Source organism: Macaca fascicularis, chromosome 6 (genome assembly GCF_037993035.2).
Source record: "Macaca fascicularis isolate 582-1 chromosome 6, T2T-MFA8v1.1".
Classification (NCBI taxonomy): Eukaryota; Metazoa; Chordata; class Mammalia; order Primates; family Cercopithecidae; genus Macaca; species Macaca fascicularis.
In genome coordinates, this window is record NC_088380.1 from 86,063,109 (window position 1) to 86,084,527 (window position 21,419).

Here is a 21,419-nt window from a genome sequence, read left to right on the forward strand (position 1 = left end):
TTAGGAATTTTCTTCCTTTGCCCAGTGTAGTCTCCTTTTTGTCTTAAGGATCATTCTTACATATTTTTATAATCCAAAATTCTAACTAAGGGATGCAGTTACACACACACACACACACACACACACACACGCACCCCCACCCACCCATACCCATAAGGCTCTTTGAAAAAAAAATTCCAGTTGCCCACTGGATAGCCTCCCTCATATCATCTTCTCAACATGTATATAGCACTGGTTCTACCTTTTTGCCTGGTCACCTTAACCTATTTTTAAAAAGCTTAAGTTTTATAAGATGCAAAGTTATTTTCATTTTCATGCCTTGACTTACAAAATAATTCTCCTTCTACCAGTGAATGTAGTGTTACAATGCATTCTGGATTATATAGAGTTTAGACATGGATGAAGCAGTAAGAAAATGAGTATGGGAACAAGCCTCTGAATTGCTTCATGTCTGTTCAGCATTTATGTGCCAGGTGCCAGGTGCCAGGTTTGGGATTATAAACACTACAGACAGCTTGTTTTCTCAAGCCAATAGGCTACTGGACAGACTCGTGTATAAATAATGAAAATACAATAAAATAATTCCTCTCAGTAAGATATGTACTAGTACGATACTTGTGTGGGAGAAGCAGTGTCCAAGTTTGCTAAAAAGCATTTGAAAGGTTTTCTAGTGGAGGCAGAGTTTGAGCTGGACAAGAAGGATGAGTGGGCATTTTTTAGGTGGGAATTTGAAGGTAGCTCTTCTTGGCGGGGATGACACGTATGTAAAGGCACAGAAGTCATGAGAGAGCAGGAGAACTACAAGCATGAGCAGAATGAAAACAAAGGATGCTAACATGGGACAGGTGGAAGATAAGGGTGTACATATGGGCAGGGTGGCTTCTGTAAGCAAAGAGCCTCAGATACCATGCTTGGAAATGAGATCGAATTTTGACCTGTGTAACTGCATCGTCTTGTGCTAGAAAGATACTGTGGTGGCAGTGAAGAGGGTACATGGGAGGTGATTGAAATGTGAATTAGGACATCAGTAAGGACACTATTTAAATATTCCAGGTAAGAGTTAATAAGGGCTGAACTAGTGGAGTGGCAGTGAGTATGGAAATTGGGAAGAGATTACAGCAATACTTAGGAGGTAGAATCATTTAATTTGGTGACAAAATATGGAGTTGAATGGGGAAATGAATAAATTTTGGATGACTCTTAGACATCTAGGTATTATGTACATGTCATTGCCAAAATAGGGAATTGAGGAGGACAAGTAGTTTTGTTTTCTTTGATGAGATAATGACTTTAGTTTTTGTCTTCTACTGAAGAAAGAGGTCTGGGCTAAAGTATAAATTGCCATATCTTTTGGCAGAGAGGTAATAGGCCAAAGGAGTGAATAAGACTATTAGCAATGGAGTGGTTGTTAGAGTCATGGAAGTGAATGAGAACAAAAGCACAGAGGTGGAGCCAGCGCTGTGGGAACAAGTGAGACCACCTTCACAGATACAGTCATCTGCACTACTAGAACAAGTTAGAACATCTATACCAAAGTGTTATCAGAGCCTTCCTTGTGAGTGAGACCATCATTACAGAAAGTCAGAGACATGGGGATGAGTGAAACTCAGTATAGACCTACTTGCCAGAGCCGTGTGGGTGAATAAGCCCATTGCAGAGAATGGTCGTTAGAATCATGGGAGGACGTTGGAGACATAAGAGTGTGGAAGGTGTTCTAACTGGGAGATTACCAAAGTGAGAACAGTGTCTGTGGGCTGAGAATGGCAGCCAGATTGTTCTGTGCAGTGAACAAGGGGTGAGGAAGTCCAGACTGAATGGAGGTCATTCCAAATGTTTGTGAACAAAAGCATTGATTTCTGACAGTAGCTAGTGGGGGAAAACAGGGTCTTGGATGAATAATGTTTGTGTTCATGCAGACTTTAAAGATGAGAGACATTATAATACATTTCTTATATGCTGGGAGTAAAAGACAGATTGGGGACCAGAGGCTCAAAATGTAGAAAAGAGCTTGTTATCACTGTCCTCCCCTCTAGTTTTTTTCTGCCAACACAGGATTGGTTCTTAACATATTTTGGTGGAAGAAGGGATATTGACTTACAGTTTTATTTTCTTGTACTTTCTTTGTCTGGCTTGTTATCAAGGTAATTTTGTCCTCATAAAATGAGTAGAGAAGTGTTTATACCTCTTCTATTTTGGAAAGATTTTGTATAGAATTGGTATTTTTTCCTTAAATATTTTGTAGAGCTTTACCAGTGAAGCCATCTGGGCCTGACGCTTCCTTTGTGAGAAGGTTTTAAACTACAGCCAACTTCTTTAAAGATATAGAGCTATTTAGAGTATCTATTACTCCTTTCATAAGCTTTGGTATTTGTTCTTTTATGGAATTTATCCGTTTCATCTTAATTGTTAAATTTTTGGTGTACATTGTTTATAATGTTTTCTTATTATCCTTTTAATATTTATAGGATTTTTAATGGTAATCCTTTTTTTCATTTCTGGTTTTGATGATTTTTGTTCTTTCTACTTTTTTTGATTAATTTTGCTAGAAGTTCATCAGTTTTATTAATCTTTTCAAAGAATTGGTTTTGGTTTTCTTATTTTTTTCTCTTGACTTGTCTGTTTTCTATTTTGTTGATTTTGTGCTTATCTTTGTTATTTCCTTCCTTTTATTTGCCTTGGGTTTACTTTGCTCTTTGTAAAGTTGAAAGTTAAGTCACTGATTTAAGACCTTTTTTGTTATTCAATAAAAGAATTGTAGCTATAATTTTTCCTCTAAGCACTGATTTAGCTGCATTACATTCATTTTATTTTATTGCATTTTTATTTTAAATTTTTAAATATTTTATAATTCACTTTATGATTTTTAAATTTGACCCATGGATTATTTAAAAGTATATTGTTTTATTTTAAAATATTTAGGGTTTTTCTAAATATCTATGGTCACTTATTTCTAATTTAATTTATTCTGGTCAGAGATAGTTTGTGTGATTTCAGTTCTTTTATTTAAGATGTCTTTTATTGTCAAGCATATGTTCTGTCATGGTTAATGTACTGTGTGTACTTGACAAGAATTACTGTTCTATAGTTGTGGAGGATATTATTTTATAAATGTAAATTAGGTCATAAGTCCTCTTTGTTTTGACTAAAATTTTTTTAGCTTTTCTATAAATTACTGAGATTAGGGTGCTAAAATCTCTTACTATGATTGTGGACTTGTCTATTTCTTCTTTTAGTTCTGTCAGTTTTTGCTTCGTATAATTTTAGACTCTGTCAGGCACATATACATTTATGACTGATGACTATCTGAAAAAATTGCCTCTTATCATTATGAAGTATCCCTCTTTATCTTCAGTAATATTCTTAATCTTAGTCTGTTTTATCTGATATTGTATCTACTCTAACATTCTTATGGTTATTGTTTGCATGATCTGCCTTCTTCTTCATACTTAGTTTTCTGTTGTAGGCAAAAACTGTTTTGTTTTTAAAAAATCCATTCTGATAATCTCTGCCTTTTAATTGAAATGTTTAGTGCATTAGCATTTATGTAATAATTAATATGATTGATTTAAGTCTATCATTTTATTAACTTTTTCTGTTAGCTTGCTTTTTTATATTTGCTGTTATTCCTCTGTTTCCTCTTTCCTGTCTTCTTTTGGATTATTTTTTAGAATTTCACTTTAATTTGCCTTTTGACTTTTTAGAGATGCTTCTTTATTTTATGAATGATTAACTTGGTAATTAAGATATACGTCCTTAAATTTTTTACTCTACTTAGAGTTAATCTTGTATAATTTATATAAAATGTAGAAACTGCAGTTATATTACTTCATTTGTCATATTCTTCACCATCCTTTATATAGTAGTTGTCATATGTATTGTATGTATATACATTATGAACCTCAATGTATACAGATATACATGCACATTGTTATAATTTTTGTAACAGTGTTATAACTTTTGCATAAAACTGTCACGCTTTTTAAACTTTAAAATAACATCATAGTCTTTTTTTTTTTTCTTTTTTTTTTGAGACAAAGTCTTCCTCTGTTGCCTAAGCTGGAGCTCAATGGTCTGATCTCGGCTCACGGCAGCCTCTGCCTCCTGGGTTCAAGTGGTTCTTGTGGTTCAGCCTCCTGAGTAGCTGGAATTACAGGCATGCACCACCATGTCCAGCTAATTTTTGTATTTTTAGTAGAGACAGGGTTTCACCATGTTAGCCAGGCTGGTCTCGAACTCCTGACATCAGGTGATCCTCCTACCTTGGCCTCCCAAAGTGTTGGGATTATAGGTGTGAGCCACCTCACATGCCAAACATTATAGTCTTTAATATTTACTGTTTCCAGTCTTCTTAACTTATGCCTAAATTCAGACCTGAATTTCCTTAGGGTATTATTTCTCTTCAGCTTGGAGAACTTCCTTGTTGTTTCTGTAGTACAGGCCTGATGGTAATGAATTGCCTTAGTGTTCCTTTTGTAGAAAATATCTTTATTTCACTTAGATTCTTGAAGAATATTTTTTACCAGATGTAGAATTCTTTAAAGATATTTTTCTATGGCTTCTTGGCCTTCATTGTTTCTGGTGAGAAATCCATGGAAATTCTAATTGATGTTTCCCTATATTTAATACATTGTTTTTCTCTGGCTACATATTTTCTCTTTAGTTTTGGTTTTCATTAGTTTGATTATGGTGTGTCTAGGCGTTGATTTATTCATATTTTTAGAGTGGTTTTCTAAACTTCTTGAGTCAGTAAATTTATTTTTTTGTCAAGTTTGAAGAGTTTTTTCTCACTATTTCTTTAAATGTTATTTTTCTACTTTATCTCTAAACTGCTCTTCTAGGACTCCAATTGTCCTTATATCTGATGTTCTGAAATTGTCCCACATGTCCCAAATACTTTGTTCATTTTCTTTTTTTTTCTCGTCTTCAAATTGGATGACTTCATTTCATCTATCCTATACTTTATTAATTCTTTCCCTTAGTCATCTCCAGTTTGTTATTAATCAGATCCATTGAATTTTTATCACAGATATTTGTATTCTTCAGGTATAAAATTTCCATTTTTTTGTACTTCTTTTTCTCTGTTGAAATGTCCTATTTTTAAAAATCAATATGAATATACTTTTCCTCACTGAGCATACTCATAATAGCTGTTTTGAAGTTTTTATTTGATATTTTCAACATCTAGATAACCTAGATAACCTAGATGTTGGAAATATCAACGTCTAGATATAAACCTTAACAGATTGCGTCACATTCAATTCTCCGTTCTTTCTATGTTGGGTAATTCTTGAGTACATTTTGGATATTGTGGATGTTATGTTTTGAAGGCTGTAGATTTCATTACATTCTTCTGAAGAATATTGATGTTCAGGAAAAATAACTAGGTGGTACTAGGTTTAATAATTGGGTGACAAAATAATCTGTACAACAAAGCCCCATGACACAAGTTTACCTGTGTAACCTGCACATGACTCCTGAACTTTATTTTTTCTTTTTTGAGGCGGAGTCTTGCTCTGTCTCCCAGGCTGGAGTGCAGTGGCGTGATCTCAGTTCACCACAACCTCCATCTCCTGGGTTCAAGCAATTCTCCTGCCTCAGCCTTCCGAGTAGCTGAGACTACAGGGGTTCACCACTACACCCGGCTAAATTTTTGTATTTTTAGTAGAGATGAGGTTTCACCATGTTGGTCAGGGTGGTCTTGAACTCCTGACATCAAGTGATCCACCCGCCTCAGCCTCCCAAAGTGCTGAGATTACAGGCATGAGCCACTGTGCCTGGCCCTGAGCTTAAAATAAAAGTTAAATTTAAAAAAATAATAATGTTGATGTTTTCCTTTTTGCAATCAATAGCTTAGTTAGACTCAGATTGCAAACTGTCATGCCTGTAGTAGGCAGTGGCATAGAACTCAATTCAGTTCTTTTAACCTGAGTTTTAAGCTGCTTTCAGATTGCCCCACGCATACATGGTTCAGGAGTCAGCCAGAGACTTGGGCTGAGTTTAAACATGGAATCTGGGGTTCTCCTCTTTTGGCTCTCTTTCTTGGGCATCTTCATCATTCTCCAGCAGCGATGGTTTTTCCAGGCTCTTTCCCCCAGTTTCCTCCAGTCAGAAAGATGGCAAGAGTTTTTGCTGCCTGCCCTCCCCCAGTCCTTGTGCCAACACCACCGCCATTGCAACTGCCGCCAGGAAAAAACTGCAAAAACCAAATCACTTGCTCCAGGTGTTGACTCCTCTTCAAAATCTATTTTTCTTAAATCTCCAAAGCCTCAAATAGGTTTTCTCCCTAGAATTTATATCTGTTATTTGTAGCAAGATTGGTCTGTAAGGCACTCAGTCTTCTATATCATGGGTCAGCAGATTACAGCCCTTGGGCTAAATCCAGCCAGCTGCTTGTTTTATTAATAAAGTTTTGTTGGAACTAAACCACACCTATTTGTCTGTGAGTGATTTCATGCTGTAATGACAGAGTTGAGTAGTAGTTGTGACAAAGACCATATACCTAGAAAGACTAAATAAAATGCTATTTGGCCCTTTAGAGACAAATTTTGGTGAACTCTGCTCTGTATCAAGAGAACTCATCTGATATTTTGACCTCTGATCCAGTGATTTGATTCTATTTCAGCTGCCCGCAGGCACAGTAACATCATGTTCTAGAACATCATCTGGAATTGCGTCACTGTAGAGCACTTCTGTCTCAGGAGAAGCATTGTCTCTTCTTTTTATATGTTTATACCACTTACTTCATCTCCTATTGCATCATGAAATCTGAATCTCTTTTAGCATCCTCATTTCTTTTTCTCTACTGACTCATTCCATTCAACATACAGATAAACCCAGATTGAATATATATCTCTAAAAGCTCTTACTTTGACCTTTATATCCCCTCAAGCTACCTGTAGTTTTTCTGTTTTTCTATGTAACTTCTCATTAGGGTTATCTACTCTTAATACTGACACTTCCTCACCACAAGTTCATACCACTCTTTACAATTCTGCATTTTCTTCCAATATGCATTTGAAATTTATTTCTAAAAAGACATTGGTGACAGCTGAAACATCTATCCAAATTGCCTCTTCAGATTATCTTTCGTCATTTTTCTGTAACATGTAAGGTATTGACCATGGTCTGCTGGAAGCTTTCCTTCTGTGATTTCCATGTCATTTTCATCTTTTTATGTTTTCTTCTGTGTCTATCAAGCTCTTCGCATTGCTGGCTCCTCTTTTCCATCTATCTCTGACATATGGCATTTCTCAAGATTTTTCTCTGACCTTATCTTCTTTCCCCATTAGAAATTTTATCTACTTTAGTTGTTCCAGTTATTCTTTTTATGCTAATGACTCAAATCCAAACTATATATGAGCTTTAAAGTTATATACACTTTAAACTCTAGTTCTGCCTCTTACTAATTGTGACCATAGGCAAATTGTGTGGCCAAGATCTTTAGGACTCAGTTTGGGTAAAATAATAATGCCTTATCTCATAAGCTTGCTTATCATATTGGCATATATAGTTAATAGTATTCATGTAGCACATAGTTAATGCTGAATACTAGTAACTCTTATTAAAACCATGTCTGTAGTCCCCATTTCTCTTTAGACTTTTGATCTAAAAATTCAGTGTGCTGTAGGATTCACATTGCCTTAAATCAGCATCTCCAAAATAGTACTTCCTTTTACCGTTTATGACACCACTGTCTTCCCAGTTATTCAGTCTCAAAACCATGATATTGTCTAATGAATGAGCTTGCTCTTTGACCCCTTAAATTCAACAGTAATTTGCTTTAACAAATGCATACTCTCTTGGAACATCTCTCTCATTTGTTCCCTCCTTCCCAGTACTGCTCCCAATCATTTATTTTATTTTTTTAAAAATCTCTTATTACCTCTCTTTAGGATCATGTTATTTAAATAGCCTTTTAACTGATCTCACCATGCCTTCTCTTTCTAATTTCCAATCAGTCCTTCAGTTAATTGCTAGAGTATTCTTTTTAAAGCGAAATTCACATAATGTTACTCTACCACACCACTAATGACAATAATCTAACATTATTATTTTCTTACATGCAAAGCAGAGTCCTAAATATTTTATATAGGTTATTTCATTCAGCCCTATCAACAGCTTCATGAACCAGATACTGTTATTGTCATTTTCTGTTGAACAAATGAGTAAATTGCTTTTGAGAGCTTGAGTAACCTGTGATGTCACATAGCTAAGTAAATGGTGCAATCAAGTCCCAAACCAGGCAGAGTGACTCCAAAGTCTGCCGTGTTCATTTGTTAAGCTATACTGCCTCACATCTACTTCCTTTTGGTCCCTAGTGTCTACCAAATATAGTTTAAATTATATACTTTGATTCTCTACAGTCTGACTTCAGGGTAACAGTTGTATCCCATTTCAATTCTCTTATATAACTCTATGTTCCACACAAACAGGGTGACTTGCTAAGTTGGCCATGAACTTCAGTGTCCTGTGCCATAGGTCCTGCCATCACTTCTGCCTGGTGTAACCTATGCTTCATTTCTATCAGTTGGAATCATTCATTATTCAGGCTAAACGGCATCTTTTAAACTGAGACTTTTTGTATCCTTTCCAGTTCATGGGATTGAGGTCTTTATCTCTAATCCCATGAACATGCATACAACTCTTACAACCATTATTACAATTTGCTGTGGGTTGTAGTCACTTGTTGATATGATTTATATGAATTGGCTCCCTTACCTAATTACATAAGTCTTATATGAATGATGGTGAGGTTTATTTTTCGTATTTCTAAAAATCTAGTCAGTACACTTTCTTATATGCTCAATAAATGTTTATTAAATGAAAAACTATTTGTTATTGTGGATCTCAGTAATTAGGATTATTGGTTTGGATTTTGGAAGCATCTGAGCTTGAGAGGCTGATGTGGAAATTCTGCATGTGTTAGTTTGATGAGACCGCCTTAAAAAAAAAAGACCTTTATTCATAGCCATACTGTAAAATCTTTATCTTTCGGTTGGGTTTTGATTTTTCTGGGGAGTTTTTGAAGGTGTAGGGTTTTAATATTTTAAATAGTAATCTTAAGACTATTAACCATGATGGACCACGGTAAGGAGAAGACTCCAAGAATCTCAGTAATAAAAAATACCCATGAGGTTAGAAAGCTTTATTTTTTACCTCCCCCCTCATTTCCTTTTCGGTTTTTTCCTGGATTTTAAAATTTGGTAACTGTTCAGTAGTCTATTCAGTACCTTTTGTCCAAGGAAATCAGTATACTTCATCAATATTATTTTATTTATTCTCAAGACAAATTCAACAGCAAAGTAGAAGTCACCAAAAAAAAAAAAAAAAAAAAAATACATGTTCATAGTCCTTGGACCCTGATATGTTTTGGAGTTCTGAATTTGGGAGATTTTGGAAAAGTAATTTTATAAAGTAAATTCTGTGTTACTTTAGATTCCTGGTGGTATTTGGGCAGTACCTTATACTCAAACATATTAATATTTCTTTAGTGAAACAATATTCATACAAGGTGGAAAAAGTAGACACTATAAAAAGCTGCAGGTAAGAATTTGCCACCAAATGAGTTTGGGGCTCAACTTATGCAAAGATTTAAAAAAAATTTCAGAGTCTTTGGGATTTCAGAGTTGTAGATAAAGAATTGTGGACTGTTAGGCTTTTGCCCAAACTGGTGGCAGTGGTCTCTAGCTTTATCCGTATCCTCATACCTACTGTTCCTGTGCACTCCAGGGTCTGTTCCAGTGTGAGATAGCCCCACAATTCCAGGAGTTAACACCCCAAAGCTGTCCTACTCCCTAACCTCTCAGGTGGGAATACTTGGCAGCTTGTTCTGTACAGTCTCCCAGATGTTCTAATTGTGACCTTAGGCAAATTTGGGTAATTACTCAGTTTGGGTAAAATAATAATGCCTTATCTCATAAGCTTACTTATCATATTGGCAACCACGGCAGCCCTGGTTGCCCCCAGTGGTAAGCTGTTTACTAATATACCCCATATTTACTTTTATCTAGTTCTACCGCAGTGGTAAGCTGTTAACTAATATACCCTGTATTTTCTTTCTGTCTCACTTCTCTGTTCCCTTGCTTGTCCTCCTGAAATCGCTTTCCAAATAGATTACTGGCACTCACATCAAAGTCAGCTTCTCTGAGTAGCCCGTCCTAACACATGGACCCCAAACAGAACTGGGATCTTGAATTAAAGAGCAGTCTTTCTGCAGACTTTCATATGGTTATTAACCACTGTTTTCAAGTTTTAAAATTGATGTTAAAGTTAGGGCATTTTCCTAGAGTAAGAGGAACATGTTACCAGTTTATTAAAACCGCACCACTACTGTTTGTGTGTGTGGTTTTTTTTTCACTGTTTTGTTTATAAATACTACTTGTCTTCCTTCTTCTGCTGCCCAGAGTCCTGTGCCTGCCTGTCCTGCTGTAAGCCCACTGACAGTTTGAAAATCTTGGCTATGATTTAAAAATTTTTAGCTGATAATGATTTTAAGTATTTGCCTCTATTCTCAGAGAAAATGCATATTCTTCTGACTTGAAGACCTTTAAGGCATAAAGAAATTGATCTCCAATGGCAAATTCTCTGTCTGACCTATGGGAAAGTGGTAGAATGATTTGCTCTGGAAAAACCTTTCTTGTACTCTCAGATTTCATCATGTTGGGTATAAGACTGAGTCTGACCTTTTGTTATTTATTGCTCTAAATGATTTTGTGTTCACTTTCTTGCAAGTGAATTGCTTGAGTTAGAAGTTGAGGTTCTTGACACAACTTTTAATCCATTAAAAAAAGTTAAATTCATATATAGAGGAACGGAAATCATTAATTACGTTGTAGCTCCTTATCTTTTTTGTGATACACCTATTGCTGTGGGTATAGTGCTCTAAAAACATCTGCTCAGTAGTCTGCTATAGAGGCACAAGAATGCTTTTACATGAATGCAGTAAAGTAGCAGATGCTTCTTAATGACAACTTCTCAATTCATTTAGGGAACAAGTCAGTTCTGGATTTGTTTTTTGTTTGTTTGTTTGTTTTTCCTTTCCCAAGTGTGTCAACTATGCAGGCTAATGATTCCAAAGAGGTTAGAACTGACAAATCAAGTCACTATGTATAATTTTTCAGGGTGCTGAAAGTTAGGCTAAAAGCCTCATTTAATAGCACTTTAATAAAATTAGCATTTTTCTTCCTATGCAAATAATTCTTTGCCGTTATAAGTAACCAGGAAAATCCATTAATTCAGTATTACCAGCCTATGCTTCTTTTATTTTCTTCTTTGGAAACTTCTGTTGAATGTTGATTTATCATTAGCATTGGAAATAGAAAAAGTAGTCCAATGCCCAGGCTTGGGAACAGGGAGACATGAGGGTCCAGCATTTGGAAGTCAAACATAGCTCCTTCCAGCAATAATTTCTGTCACCTCAGAGAAAGTGATCATGAGGCACTGGTGATATCCATATCCCCCTTCACACAGTCATCCGCAGGGCTGACCTTTCCTCAATACAGTAGGCAGTTACCCATAGGGTGTATTCCAAAGGGTGCTAGAGAAGCCACTGTCACTGCCCCACATACTGTGGGCTCTGTAACAAGACTGCATCACTGGCGACTCCTTAAGATTTCCATGTTCAGAGAACCTTCTCCTAAAAGCCAAAGAATCTTGGTAGGATTAATATACACAGACTGTAACATTTAGTGTTGGTAAGTTCATCAGGTATCCTGTGAATTTCAGATCAGAGGGCTGGATTTAAGAGCTTTGTGCTGAAAGAGGAGAGCAAGGCCATGAAAAGCAAGATGCGGATGATACCCAGGATCAATTTGGCTTCATAATTTTGTTTAATAATGGTCTACGTCACCAGCATAGAGTCTTTAAAGTGAATGCAGGCCTCCAGAGGGCTTGCAAAACAATCCATTGAGATGTGGGAAATAACATTAGAATTGCAATTTATATTTACTTTGATTTTGTAAAAGTTAAGCTCTACTAATACTTAACTTTTTGAAAATTTTAATTTTAAGAGAGATGAGGTCCTGCTATATTGCCTAGGCTGGACTTGAACTCCTGGCTTCAAGCAATCTTCCCTCCTCAGACTCCCAAAGTGCTGGTGTTACAGACATGAGTCACTGTGCCCAGCTACTACTAATATTTAAATATGGATTGATGCTGGCATTGCCACTCCATGCATTTATCAGAAAACCAGATGCCATAGAGGTTAGCTATGCAAGGCATCTGGGACCTAGACGATAGGAAGGAGCTATCAGTGGTGTTTTCACTCCTTTCATTGCATGTTATGCATTGCAGTTTACCTGTGCCCTGGAATTCTGGGATGATATTATTCAATTGTAGTTAACATAGCTCTTACTTTTCAGACTCTGGGCTTTACCTGCAAAGAATCCCTGGAACAACAATAAAAAAAAAGGTAACAGGTACAAATAACAGTCTAATCAGATCTTTCAAAAATTGACTCTCCAAATTTAAAATTAAAATTATTTGAAATACAGATTTATATTTGCTATTATTAATGATGACCCTTAACCTGTGTGTTTATTGTACCTAATGACAGTATGAAGCAATCATTGACTAGCGACTCATTGAGAGGCATCCGGAACTTGAATAAAACCTCTTACAGCTAGAGAAGGGGATTTAAATATGAGATTGTGATTTACTAAGTACAGCCAGTGATATACTTCCTCCTTATGGATCTGTAGCTCTTTCTCATCTGTTGCAACCATTAAAATCACCTATCAAAACAATGTAAAAAGACCCAAACCCAGATATTTGAAATGCCATGTTACAGTCAAGATTTAAAACACACAAAGAAGAACAAAAAATGAAATATTCAATCAAATTGCTCTCATCAAAATATTACTGGCAAGAAAATGTCTGCACCGTTACTAAATAAAATAAGTTTAGTTTTCTGTAGCATTTTATTTAGTGAATAGATTTACACATTTGGAACCCAGGGCTCTTTGACTATGCGCAGATTAGGACAGGGTTCTTTGAAGACTGAATGAAGAGAAAGGAAATTACTCTAATGAAGAGAAAGGAAATTACCTCTGGCTCTTTAGAGTCTACTTTGAATGAAGTCTGCTGCCCCAGGACTACTGAGCATATGGGATCTGAACATTTAGTTTTTGGGTGTCTGATCATCCAGTACTATGAACAGGACTGGCTGGCTGCTCAGCAGCACTGACTCTGGAGCCAGGAGGCCTGGGAAAACCAGGTAATGGTGTGCTCATTTGCCTGCTATTTACATCTGTCAAATTTTGAGATGCTGACTTTTCAATGGGCACCTTAAAATCAACATTTCTGCAAGTTTATTCAGCCACAATCACTGGCCCAGAAATCTGAGAAGGTCAATGAAGGGTGAGGGTAGAGGGCCAGCCAAAGCCCTTTGGTGCCTGAGCAAAGAGCTGGATAGGAGGACTACTTTTATTTGTATCCAGATCATCACCCAACTAAAATAATGACCTTGAAATATTTTTCCTTCACCTTTGTCTTGTCCTTAAAATTTTTATATTTTTGTGTATTTTATAATATACAAAGTATATTATACAGAAATACATATTCATAATTAATCAGGAGGTAAATATACACATATTAGGGTTGCGTGCTTAACTTTTTTGACTCCTAGTGTCATGATAAAAAAAGTTTAGAGATCTCTAATTTATAGGATGAAAATGGCAACAGACAATTTATAGTCATTCCACGTATTTATTTCACTTAACAAATATTGATTGAATGTCTGCTCTTTGCCAGGTACAGTTCAGGATGCTTGGAATACGTAAATGAATAAGACAGGCAAAAGCCTTGCCTTCACTCACATTCAAAGGGACATGTGTGCTGTAATAGAAGCCTTTCTAAGTCTGCCAACTGGATAAGGCCTCAAGATGAATTGTTACATTCTTGTAGCACTTGCAACATTATATTCAAATAACTGTTTATGCAATGATTTTTTTCTCCCACGCTCTCTCTAGTTATAAGTTCCTTGAGAGCAAATACCATATCTGTTTGCCAACAAATCTCCAGTGCTGGCACTGTGCCTAGCTCATAGTAGATGCTCAGTGAACGTTAGTTGAATGCTGTCCGTGCACATGCAAGTGGGCACACATGTTTAAGTGATTTATTTGTAAAGCTGAGAAAAAAGCTCGTGGGGGCATTCTCAAGCAGAAACTATTGCTGGGGGCAACAGAAAGTGTAGGCAGAGACTTTTTAGTGGGCTGCAGCAAGAGTTTGTCAGGAAGAAGCTTGGATAATCAGAGATGACAGGGGTGACAGATTCTAGGGGATTAGGTAATCTGGTAAACTTGGACAAAAACAGTTCCTAAAAATCTATCTGGGTGGGTGTTGTGATCGTTGAAATAAAAATAAGCCTTGGTTAAGGGTGATTAGGATACTAAAATGATCAGTGCTACATAAAACTGGTTTACACTTGAATGAAGCTGAAAAAGAAAGATTAAAATCTCACAAGCCAAATTTATAGATTTGGAGGTAAAATTTTATGTACTTGGGGACCATGTGCATTTTCTCTAATAGTATTTGTTGTATTTGTAGTTCTTTGTGTGATTATTGTTTAATGTATTTCCTTATATTAGGATATAGTATCTATTATTATTCTCTCTTCTATTCCCAGGCCCCAGGACAGTGTCTAGAACACAGGATGGGAACTATGGCCTGCTGCCTATTTTTTTTTCCTCTTTAGAGACAGGATCTCACTCTGTTACCCAGGCTGGAGTGCAGTGTGCAACCTTGAACTCCTGGGCTCAAGCAATCCTCTTGCCTCAGCCTCCCAAAGCACTGGGATTGCAGTCTTGAGCCATAGCAAGTATCCTGCTGTGTATTTCTGTACAGTTCACAAGCTAAGAATGGTTTTTATATTTTTATATGGTTAAAAAAAGAATTAGAAAAGAATAATATTCTATGACATTAAAATGATATGAAATTTAAATTTTAGTGTTCATTAATGATGTACTATTGTAACAAAGCCACACTTATTAATTTACATATTATCTAGGCTGTTTTTATGCTGCAGTGGCAAAGTTGAGTGGTTTTGACAGAGGCTTATGATGCCCAAAGCCTAAAATATTTACTATCTGGCTCTTTAAGAAAATGTTTGTACACCTTTGATCTAGAACATTTAGTGTATCCTATAACATTTTTTGAATGAATGTATGATTAATTAGTATACCTACTATGTGCCAGATATATACATTTTATACATTATCTCATTTAATCACATTAAGGGAAAAGTGCCTTTATTTAACAAGTGAAGAAACTGAGGCATGAAGAGGTTAAATGACCTGTCCATTCTATGAGTGGCAGAGCCAGGGATTGAACCCACATTTAGCTCCAAATTCTGTGCTTTTTTATTTTTGCCTATACTATGCTTCTCTGAAATCTAGGTGTTTTTATCTGAGATTTTGAGTGTCCCCTTGAATTCCAATAGAAAGCTGAGAGCTTCATGTTGCTCTCATTACCGCTGAAATATTATAGTATTATTTAAAAGCAACAACCACATCTTTGTCCTGGCACAAGCTTAGTGCCTGGCACGTCATATATAGTTGTGGAAATCTTAAAGGGATTCTCCTGGTAAAAAGCAAGCAAAGAAACAAATAAATCCTTATTCATATCCATATAATCCGGAGACAGTTTTGAGCAAGGGAAGGAACTAATGGCTTACTCAAACAGTTCCTTGCTGATTCCTAGACATGATGTTTCCTGTGCACGTGTGAGAGGGCCTGTGCTTTAGGATTCACAGTCCTCTAACATTCCTACAATGCCTGCCTCTTGGTCTGTTTATGAAGGCTTTATCATTTTCACTCTTTGGCAGAGAAATTTACTCATTTCTGGATTTGAGTGTAGAAGTTTATTCATGTGCTGAAGGAATTTGCAGTTTATTCATCAAGACATTTAAAAATCTCACTTGTTTAAATTAGGGTAGTTCTATCTCTTACTTTAGAAAATGACTTTAGCCAAACTTTAGCCCGTTGGATTTAATTATCATTGTCCTTTTAAGGCTCAGAATTTGTTAGACCCTCAGAAAATGTAATGTAACATCGTAAGACAGGAAAAAAATGGAAAAGGGGAAAGAGTTCACCAAATGGAGACACAAGTCCTTTAATAAAATTCTGTTTAGTGCTTATAAAAAAATAATAAAATGAAATTAAAGAAGGCCTTGAAATTAGGATTTTCAGGGGTAGGCAAACTAAGGTATATGGACAACAGCTTGTTTTTGTAAATAAAATGTCACTGGAGTACAGCTACATACCTTTGTTTACGTGTTGCCAGTGGCTGTTTTCAGGCTATAGCCACAGAGACCTATGGCCCACAAAGAAGCCTAAAACATTTACTACTTGGCCCTTTAGAAAAATGTTTGCAGATCTGTGGAACTAGAGATATGAGAAAAATTAGAAGAACTGGGCTTATTTAATATGGGGAACAAATAAATTTATTCATATTATATAAAAATAATGCAAGGATAAATCTAGTGGGAACTGATTTACTTTCTAGCAAGGTAACAAGGAAGAATTTTCTGGCTCTGGAGTTAAAACATAGAATGCCTTATAAGGCAAGTTTCACAGATTGGTGGTTACATGTGTGGTGCAAAATTTATTCCTTTTTGGCACTCCAAATTCCACTATTAAAGATTCCTTTTGATTAGGGTTATCAGCCACAAATCTACTGTTGAATATAATAATTGATAAAGGAGTAACATACTAAGCCACTAATGGCCTTTAATAGTTTAGCAAGAATTAACTAACCAATTAGAAGGAAAATGAAGGAAATTTTTATATAGGAGAAGATGAAGGAATGGGGCAGTGAACTGGGAGTCGGGGGTGATAAGCTGAGGTCTTAGCTTAATGGAAGTGAATTAGGCTCCCTCTGAGAGGAGACCAAATGAGCTAACAGTGGCCCTAAAAACATAGATGAGCAGCTAGTGAAGGCAAACCGGTTATGGCATAATTTTGGGTCTTGGTGAATGAGTTTTCCTGACTGTATAATTCCATAGATTACAAAAGTAAAGAATCACAAAGTAAACCCTCCATGTATATGTGAGGCAAGACCTGCATAGCGTCACCAGGAACACTGCTTATGAGGTGGATTCTTAAAACCGATCCCGGAACTCCTGGATTAGGATTTTGGGGGTGGAGGCCAGGAATACATCCGTTTAACATTTCCCACCCCCAAGAATCTGATGGTCTTTGCAGGCTGGAAGGAACCCTGGGCTTGGAGCCTGAAGGCTTAGTTTTGTGTCCTGACTCAGTTTCTTACTCACTGGAGACCTTGGGCCTTCCTCCTAGAGCAGAGGAACAAATTACATGATGTACATCAATAGGCTTAGAAAAACTGTAAACTGTTACAGTTGATGCTGGCCTTTCTTATGTCACATGTAAAGGGTAACTCTGAAGAGAAACACACTTGACTGACTTGTGAAGCTTGAGAATTTTTCAAGAGGTCAAAATTTTTCCCTCTTCCTCTAGTTTGGCATGATTTACATAAATAATTTCTGATTTTCAAATTCCTTATTCTGATAATTCTTCACTTTTAGATGTATAGAAATAAGTAATAAGTGCAATTAAGTATTATTACTATTTTCTCCTGCCAAAGAACCTGTGTTTTCTAGCATGGACTCTAAGAGATAGCCTCTTCCACAGTTCCGTCTTTTACTTGGCCTGTTTGCTAGCTTCCCAGCTCCCGGCACTTGCTGTTTCCTATGCAGTCTTAAAAGAAACAGGGTCTAGGAAGCACAGTGGAGCCAGCTGTAAACATCCAGAAAACTGCCAGATGTGCTCTGGCGGGTTTCTGCATCCCCTCCCTCCTGCCTTGCCCTTGAGCATGCCAGCCTGGAGAAGAGGATTTAATCCTGCACAGGAAACAGATTCTTCCTCTCAGTGGGAACCCATATTGGCCATGCTGCTGCTAATTCACTTTGGTTGATGTAGCAGGGAGAGTAAAGAATGGTACCTTTTTACCTCCTTTAAAAAAAATCAGTAGTAGTAGTGATAATATTACTGGGAAGGGGAGAGCCTCACTAAGATATTATTCTTGGGATCACCTCATAACTACTCTTTTTTTGTTTCAGTGTTGCTTTGGATGCTGTTAGACATATGTTGAACCCACTGATATGTACCACATACAACATTTACAGTTGCTAAAAGAATGACGTTGCTTGCAAAGGTTCTTGTGATAGTCACTTACTCAGAAGCCACAGGGATTGTGAAAAAAGTCGTTCTGGGAATTAAGATAGTGAAAAAACCACTCCACTGTATAATGATGAACCATGAAACAAACAAAACAGGAGCTGATTACTTAAAGTCCCACAGATTTTTTTTATAATTCACTTTAAACGTTTTAATAATTAAAATTCTTTATTTCTTGAGGAATTGATTTTTCAATGGTTTGTCAGAAGGCTTCATCCGTCGTTATCACTTCTAAAAATATTAAATGGCCGTTGGCTCAGGAAAATCAGCAAATGAAGAGTTTATTACATTGCATCTTTCCATTGTGATGAGATGGTTTCTGTGTCCAGTCTTGAACAGAGCTAAGGACTGTCTTTGAACCAGCACTGCCCCTGTGTCATTCTTTGGTTCCTTAGCTGTGATTCCAGCCCAGTAATGTTAGATTTGAACTAAAGACCTGACTGGTAGAAAACAAACAAATCAACTCTCTTTTCCTCAAGGGATGTTATGAATAAAGCTCATTACTTATGTTTGCTCAGTAATAGAGATTATTAGTGATAGAAGAAAAGTTTTTCTTCCTTCCCTGTAGGCTAAATAGAGATATGGATCTCATTTCCAAGGCCCAATACACTATTTGGGTTTGCTTTCAATAAAATATCTATGAAGTGTCTTCAGCATGATCCCTGTTTAATGGGATTTAGTTGTAAAGCTTAATTCGTATCAGATTTTCTAAATGAGAGATCACTGTCAACTTATTGTTAATTGAATTCAATAAAATCAAGGTTTCTATAATTAATGTGAACCACTTAATCTTTTAGCTCTTGAATGAATGTAATTTTCTAAATACACATATCTTCATGAAATAGCAATATTTTGAGGAAAATCAATATATTGTGACTTCTTTTTTCAATGACTCTTAATATCAAATGAAATACAACTGGTCCCCCATATCTGTGGGTTCCGTATCCATGGATTTAGACAACCAGGATCAAAATTGTAGTTAGGACTATAGTGGTTGCATCTGAACTGAGCATGTATAGACCTTTTTTCCTGTCATTATTCTCTCAGCAAAATAGTATAGGTATTTACATAGCATTTACATTGTATTAGGTATGATAAGTAATATAGAGATGATTTAAAGTATGGGAGGATGTGTGTAGATTATATGCAAATACTATGCCACTTTATATAAGGAACTTGAACGTCTGTGAATTTTGGTATCCTTGGGGTAGGGGGGTTCTGGAGCCAATCCCTCATGTATACCTAGGGCTCACTGTATACCCAAATCCTTTAAAAGTCACATAATAAAAAAAAAATAGTAAAAATATTAGCAAACTACCTCAAAGTGTTATGATTATGATGTTCAGAACATCAGTCCAAATGAAGCATAGTAGTAGTTAAGTGGCATACTACAGTACAAAGAGCAGTGGTTTCAGTGTCAGTAGATAAGGGTTGTAGGCCTTCCTGTACCCCTAACTATAGTAGTCCCCCCTTATTGGTGTGGGAGATACTGCAGTGGATGCCTGAAACCACAGGTAATACTGAGCCCTATATATACTATGTTTTTTCCTATACATAGCTGTGACAAAGTCTAATTTATAATGAGCACAGTAAGAGATGAACAGCTTCTTTTTGGCATATCCAAATTGCCAGTGTCACTACCCTTGTGGCTTGGGGCCATTATTACGTAAAATAGGGATCACTTGAACATAAGCACTGTGATACCACAACAGTAGATCTGAAAACCCAGATTGCTACTAAGTGACTAATGAGCTGGTAGTGTCTACAGCATGGATACTCTGGACAAAGGATGATTCATGTCCCAGGAAGGCGGGATGGCAAGAGATTTGATCACACTACTCTAAACGGCGCACAATTTAAAATTTATTAATTTTTTATTTCTGGAATTTTTCACTTAATGTTTTCAGATCATGGTTGATCATGGGTAATTGAAAACTGTAGAAAGTGAAACTCTGGGCCGGGCGCGGTGGCTCAAGCCTGTAATCCCAGCACTTTGGGAGGCCGAGACGGGCGGATCACGAGGTCAGGAGATCGAGACCATCCTGGCTGACACGGTGAAACCCCGTCTCTACTAAAAAATACAAAAAAACTAGCCGGATGAGGTGGCGGGCGCCTGTAGTCCCAGCTACTCGGGAGGCTGAGGCAGGAGAATGGCATGAACCCGGGAGGCGGAGCTTGCAGTGAGCCAAGATCACGCCACTGCACTCCAGCCTGGGCGGCAGAGCGAGACTCTGTCTCAAAAAAAAAAAAAAAAAAAGAAAGAAAGTGAAACTCTGGATAAGTGGGAACTACTGTACCTAGGTGGCATTGGGTAAGGCACCAACAAGAAGGGTATTGTTGTTTGTATCTGCAAGATGAGCGTGTTGGACTAGGTGGAATGATTCAGGTTTCTTTCACTATTAGAATTCTCTTCATTCTGTGTTCTGTAACATGGTATCAGAAACTTTTTTATCTTAATTTTTTATTTTAAATAATTTAAAATACTCCTTAAAGTAGATAGAACAGTATAATGAACACCCAGGGACTCATCAAACAATCTCAGCAATCACCCCTCCATGCCAGTCATGCTCCTTCTACACTTCCATCCACTTACCCTTCTCCTGTATTATTTTCAAACAAATCCCAGACATTAGACTCTCTTTATTAACATGATCCCTCTGTTATCTGTATTTTTAGCACCTTGAGGTCTTAACATTTTTATTCAGTTTTTAACAAGCCTCAAATTGCCTCACTGTTCCTATGCTTTCCATTTTTTAATTGAAATTTTTTGAGATAACTATAGATTCACATTTAGTAATAAGAAATAACAATCCCATCTACCATTTACCCAATATCCCCCAGTGGTAACTTCTTCTAAAACTATAGTATAATATCAGAACCAGGATGTTGACATTAATACAATCCACTGACCTTATTCAGATTTCCCCAGTTTGACTTGTACTCATTGTGTGTATCTGTGTCTGTGTATTTGGTTCTGTACAGTTTTATCACATGTGTAGGCTTACATATCCACCACCATGGTCAAGATACAGAATAGTTCCATCCCCACAAAGATATCTCATGCTGCCATGTTATAACCAGCTCTCTGCCCTCCAGTCCCCCAACACTAATCTGCTGGTTTTCACTTCAAAAGTGTTGTCACTTCAAAAATGTTATATAAGTGGAATCACAGTATATAACTTTTGGAGATTGACTTTTATCACTTAGCGTAATTCCCTGGAGATTCAT

At 36.7% G+C, this 21,419-nt stretch overlaps 1 protein-coding gene across 42 annotated transcripts in view; it reads left to right on the forward strand.

Annotated features, from left to right (window-relative positions):
* The window catches only part of ATG10 (autophagy related 10), a 305,844-nt gene that overhangs the window by 187,196 nt on the left and 97,229 nt on the right, over window positions 1-21,419 (forward strand). For 7 of the 42 annotated variants that reach the window (XM_073993761.1, XM_073993766.1, XM_073993762.1 and 4 more), the window contains one exon: window positions 12,360-12,409. The exons of the other annotated variants lie outside the window; for them this stretch is intronic. In XM_073993761.1, coding sequence (XP_073849862.1) covers window positions 12,360-12,409 — 50 coding nt within the window. The remainder of the gene's footprint in view (window positions 1-12,359; window positions 12,410-21,419) is intronic. 42 annotated transcript variants of the gene reach the window in all.